Raw genomic sequence first — 4,232 nt, 5'->3', positions numbered from 1 at the left:
CCAGGCAGCAAATCTGGGGGGTGTGGGGCATGTGACCCCACATGCCTCCCCACACATCACCTCAAAACAAGTGTGCAGGTAAATATGCTGTTGCCCTACACATCAGCTTCAGTTGGCATTTATCTAGTTTCTTATAATGTTGTCAATCTTGTAAGAAGTGCCAAAATTATTCAAAGTAAGCAGCTAGGCAAGTAAACATTGCCAGACATTCAGGGAGTCTGGGATCGATTTCAGCAAATATAGGAGGCCAAATAAGAAGGGAAATATACTTATCTTTAGTCAGCCTAAAAAGGAGTTAACATTTCATTTTCCTTTGAGGTTTGGGCTGAGGCTCAGGACAACTCTTACTTTATCCAAACCAGTTTACTGATGAAAAATGTTCATTCCATCACAGTAAATTCATAGGTTGAACTTCAAAATATTTAATTTTGACACACAGATGTATTAATTTTCCTGTCACTTACTTTTCTATACATTTTATCATAGGTGGCTGAATACATCTCGCTTAAGTCTTACAATTGCTCAAGATAGAATCAGAAAGGCTTCACCAAAGAAAAGATTATCCGAAAGACAGATCAGTTTCTCAGTCACGCCTGAGTAATTACACATTTTTCTACAAGAGGAAGAAATGAGGCCTGATAGTGCTTCTCAAATAATGAGACTCCTAGGGCAGACACATGTTCCTTCATTTGAAAATACCAGTAATCTCTCCATGAACAGTGACTGCACCCAGGTTGTAGTACCAGAAGAAGTCTTTTTCACAATTGCCATTGCTGGAATACTGGAGAACCTACTTGTCCTTATAGCTGTGATCAAGAATAAGCATCTCCACTTGCCCATGTACTTGTTTATCTGTAGTTTATCAGTTTCAGATATGTTGGTCAGTCTGTACAAAACTTTGGAGAACATCTTGATCATCTTATGCAAAATGGGGTATCTGACACCTCGTGGAGACTTTGAGACCAAGATAGATGATGTCATGGATTCTTTATTTGTTCTGTCTTTGCTGGGGTCAGTTTTCAGCTTATTAGCCATTGCAGCTGACCGATACATAACTATATTTTTTGCATTACAATATCATAACATCATGACACTGAATCGTGCTTTAATCATCTTGGCAGTAATTTGGGCATTCTGTGCGGGGAGTGGCATTGCTATGACCATCTTCTCCCATGAAACAGCTACAGTCATTTCCTTCACTATTCTGTTTCCTTTTATGTTAATTTTTATATTATGCCTCTATATCCACATGTTCCTGCTTGCACGATCTCATGCCAAAAAGATCGCTTCACTGCCTACCGGTGCAGTTCCCCAGAGAGTTAACTTGAAAGGAGCTATTACATTAACTATTTTCTTTGGTGTTTTCCTTTGCTGTTGGGGACCCTTTCTTCTTCACATCCTCCTCATGAAGTTTTGCCCACTTAACCCTTACTGTGCTTGTTACATGTCCGTTTTCCATTTGAATGCTACACTCATCTTGTGCAATGGCATCATTGACCCTATGATTTATGCATTCCGAAGTCCAGAATTACGGAGTACATTGAAGAAGATGTTCGGTTGCACCAGATCAGACTGGAATTAGTGAGTACCAAATTTGAAAAATGTTTGTAAAATTAAATCTACAGTGCCTTGCAGTAAGAATGATGGTAAGAATGATGTTCAGAATTATAGACACTAACTAAGACCAGAATTCTGCAAAAAACTTCCACATGTTCTTACTTTAATACACTTTGGGTAGACCCACTGACCTCAGTAGGACTATGAATTCAACCTGAAACAGGTGTAGAGAAGGGCTACCAGGAAGATCATGGGAATGGAGAGCCTTTGTTCCATCTTAAAAGTAATTAAAATCTTAACCAACTGCTTAACTGAGAAAATGTACTAGGCTAAATTCAACCCTGCAATAACTCCTGTACAGTATATGGAGATGCACCACAGAGTTTAGGCCACTGAATATTGAATCAGTGCTTTCAATTCAAGGAGAAAATATTATAAAACTCTCCTGTCAGCTAATTGGGAAATTAACTTTAAATTTTTTTCTAAACTGCTTTATTATTATGTTTTCAGAATAAGAAAATATTTATTGTGAACCAATACATACAGATGTGGTTAGGTGTTGGTTGGTTTGATTTTCTTGTTTTTACATATAGCTAATTTAAAAAGAGACAAGCAAGGTTTTTTTTTAAGTGTCAAAAATTTAATTTGGAGGCTGACGCCAAGCAGCAAATATTTTTCATCCAAAAGACATTTTTAGACAAATATAGTAATTGGAAACAGGGATTAAGATTACATGTGTTATTAAATTGTTAACTGAAGTATAGTGTCACAGTCACATCACTATAATACTGTTATTCTGGAGGGTGTTAATGGCTGTCATCAATTGCAGACCTGGTTAAAGCTGATAGGTGTACTAATCACCCTTCTTGCAGACTAACTGGACTTTATGTGCATTCTTTATAAATAAACAAGATTGCACAAAAGAAATACATGATTCATGTAATCAGTTTCTCCTCCTAATAGAAAGAACTCAGCAAGGCCCCAAATATTGGCTATCTACTTGAGCTAAAGGGATAACTCTGGTGTCAGTAGTGGTATAAAGTCTCTATGGAGGGAAATTGTGAGCTGGTATTCCGGTTGAAGTAAACTGGAACAAATGAGAGGTGCTCACAGAAATCAAAGGTGACCATATGGAATTAAAACAAGACCAAAAACAAGAATTAAGCAAAAGCTGGAGATTTCACAAAAGGAATTAAAGAAATATCTGGAAGTTTCCCGGAAGTGACTGAGAGATTACCGGCAGTCAAAGATAAAATTATTGTTGGGTTAGCAGCCAAAAAGCATCCAGGCAAATTTGGAAGCCCAACCACAAAACTCTCTGTTTGAACTGGTAAGCTGGTTCAGTGAGATGACCAGCAACCTCATTACCTTGGACCAGGAAATAATGGTGACCTAGAAAGCTTTGGCCAACTTGGAACTTGCTAACAGAGATCAATTGCAGCAAGAACTTAAGCTAAAAAATCATCTGGAGCAGGAATTCAAAGAATCACAGACCAGAGTGGAAGTCATCTGCCTGAATAGGGAATCAGACCAGCCACAAAACCTGTGTAAGACAGGACAGTTACAACATCTAACCTGTTTGTAACCCATGCAGGCCCAGATAGAAGAGGTGGGATTCCCCTCATAGACAGTAGGCTTTTGTATTATTTGAGAAGGGGCAAAGTTCTCTAAAAGAGGCTTATTTGGCTCAGTTCAGTACCATAGCCTAAATGAATGCTGGGGAGATGGACAAAAGGCAGGGTTCCAGGCACGAAGTGGCCCAGCACTGATTGTACTGCAGAACTTACCCCTAGAAAAGAGATTACTTGATCTATATCTGGTACAAGCTTTTGATATGCAGTTCAGAGGTAGCCATCAATCTGAGATGGCCAGGACACAGCTAAGAGCTAGAAGGAGAAGGAAAGAAGAAACCTTATTTGAAGTGGCAGAGGAACTGAGGGAACCTGTACTCCTGACATATCTGCAAAAATCAGTGATGAGCTAATTTATAGATACACACTTGGATTGGGACTTGAAGATCAAGATCAGAGAAAGGAGGCCAAAGATCCTTGGGCTGTCAGATTTGCCTCAGACATTGAACCTTTCCTTGCAGCAGACCAACAGAAAAAGCAGCAGCCACTAGTGGGATCCACCAGGAGCCTTGTGAGTACAGATTTATATCTAATATATATGATGGAAAAGGGAATCCTAATGTGGTTCATGACATTCTTGAACAGTTGGAAAAATTGTTAAATTTGGTTTGTAAAACAAGGAAAATTGGCAATAATGCAAAAATTAAGGGAAGCCGTTTAGTTAAATTCTGGTATGTAAACAAATTGGCTACAAAACCTTGGGTCTCACCCATAGTTCTGATGAAGAAAAAAAAAGATAGGTAAGAATCCTTTAAAATGATTTCATTTTCTATAGTCCACATAGCAGTATCAGATTCTATTACCATGAATAGATGATACCTTAGATGCTGTAATGGGTTTGGTCTGGTTTTCCATACTGTATATTAAAAGTGGGTATTGACAAGTGAAAGCAGAGGCAAAAGACAGGGGATAACTGCTTTCACAGTAGGGCAAGGCCTGTGACAATCTGAAGGAATGGCTTGTGCAATGTGCTGGCCACGTTTGAGAGGTTATGGAGCAGATATTGCATGGGATGCCTTGCAGCCTGATTGTTATGATATCTTA

General features: G+C 38.7%; 1 protein-coding gene across 1 annotated transcript; it reads left to right on the top strand.

Annotated features, from left to right (window-relative positions):
* Positions 1 to 628: 628 nt before the first annotated feature.
* MC2R (melanocortin 2 receptor) lies at positions 629 to 2,521 on the top strand. Its single transcript, XM_038391928.2, has 2 exons — positions 629 to 1,581; position 2,521. Coding segments are annotated over exons 1-2 (954 nt in total).
* The last annotated feature ends 1,711 nt before the right edge of the window (positions 2,522 to 4,232 follow it).

This window comes from Dermochelys coriacea, chromosome 2, assembly GCF_009764565.3.
Source record: "Dermochelys coriacea isolate rDerCor1 chromosome 2, rDerCor1.pri.v4, whole genome shotgun sequence".
Taxonomy (NCBI): Eukaryota; Metazoa; Chordata; order Testudines; family Dermochelyidae; genus Dermochelys; species Dermochelys coriacea.
This window is presented reverse-complemented; position numbering and strand designations above follow the sequence as displayed.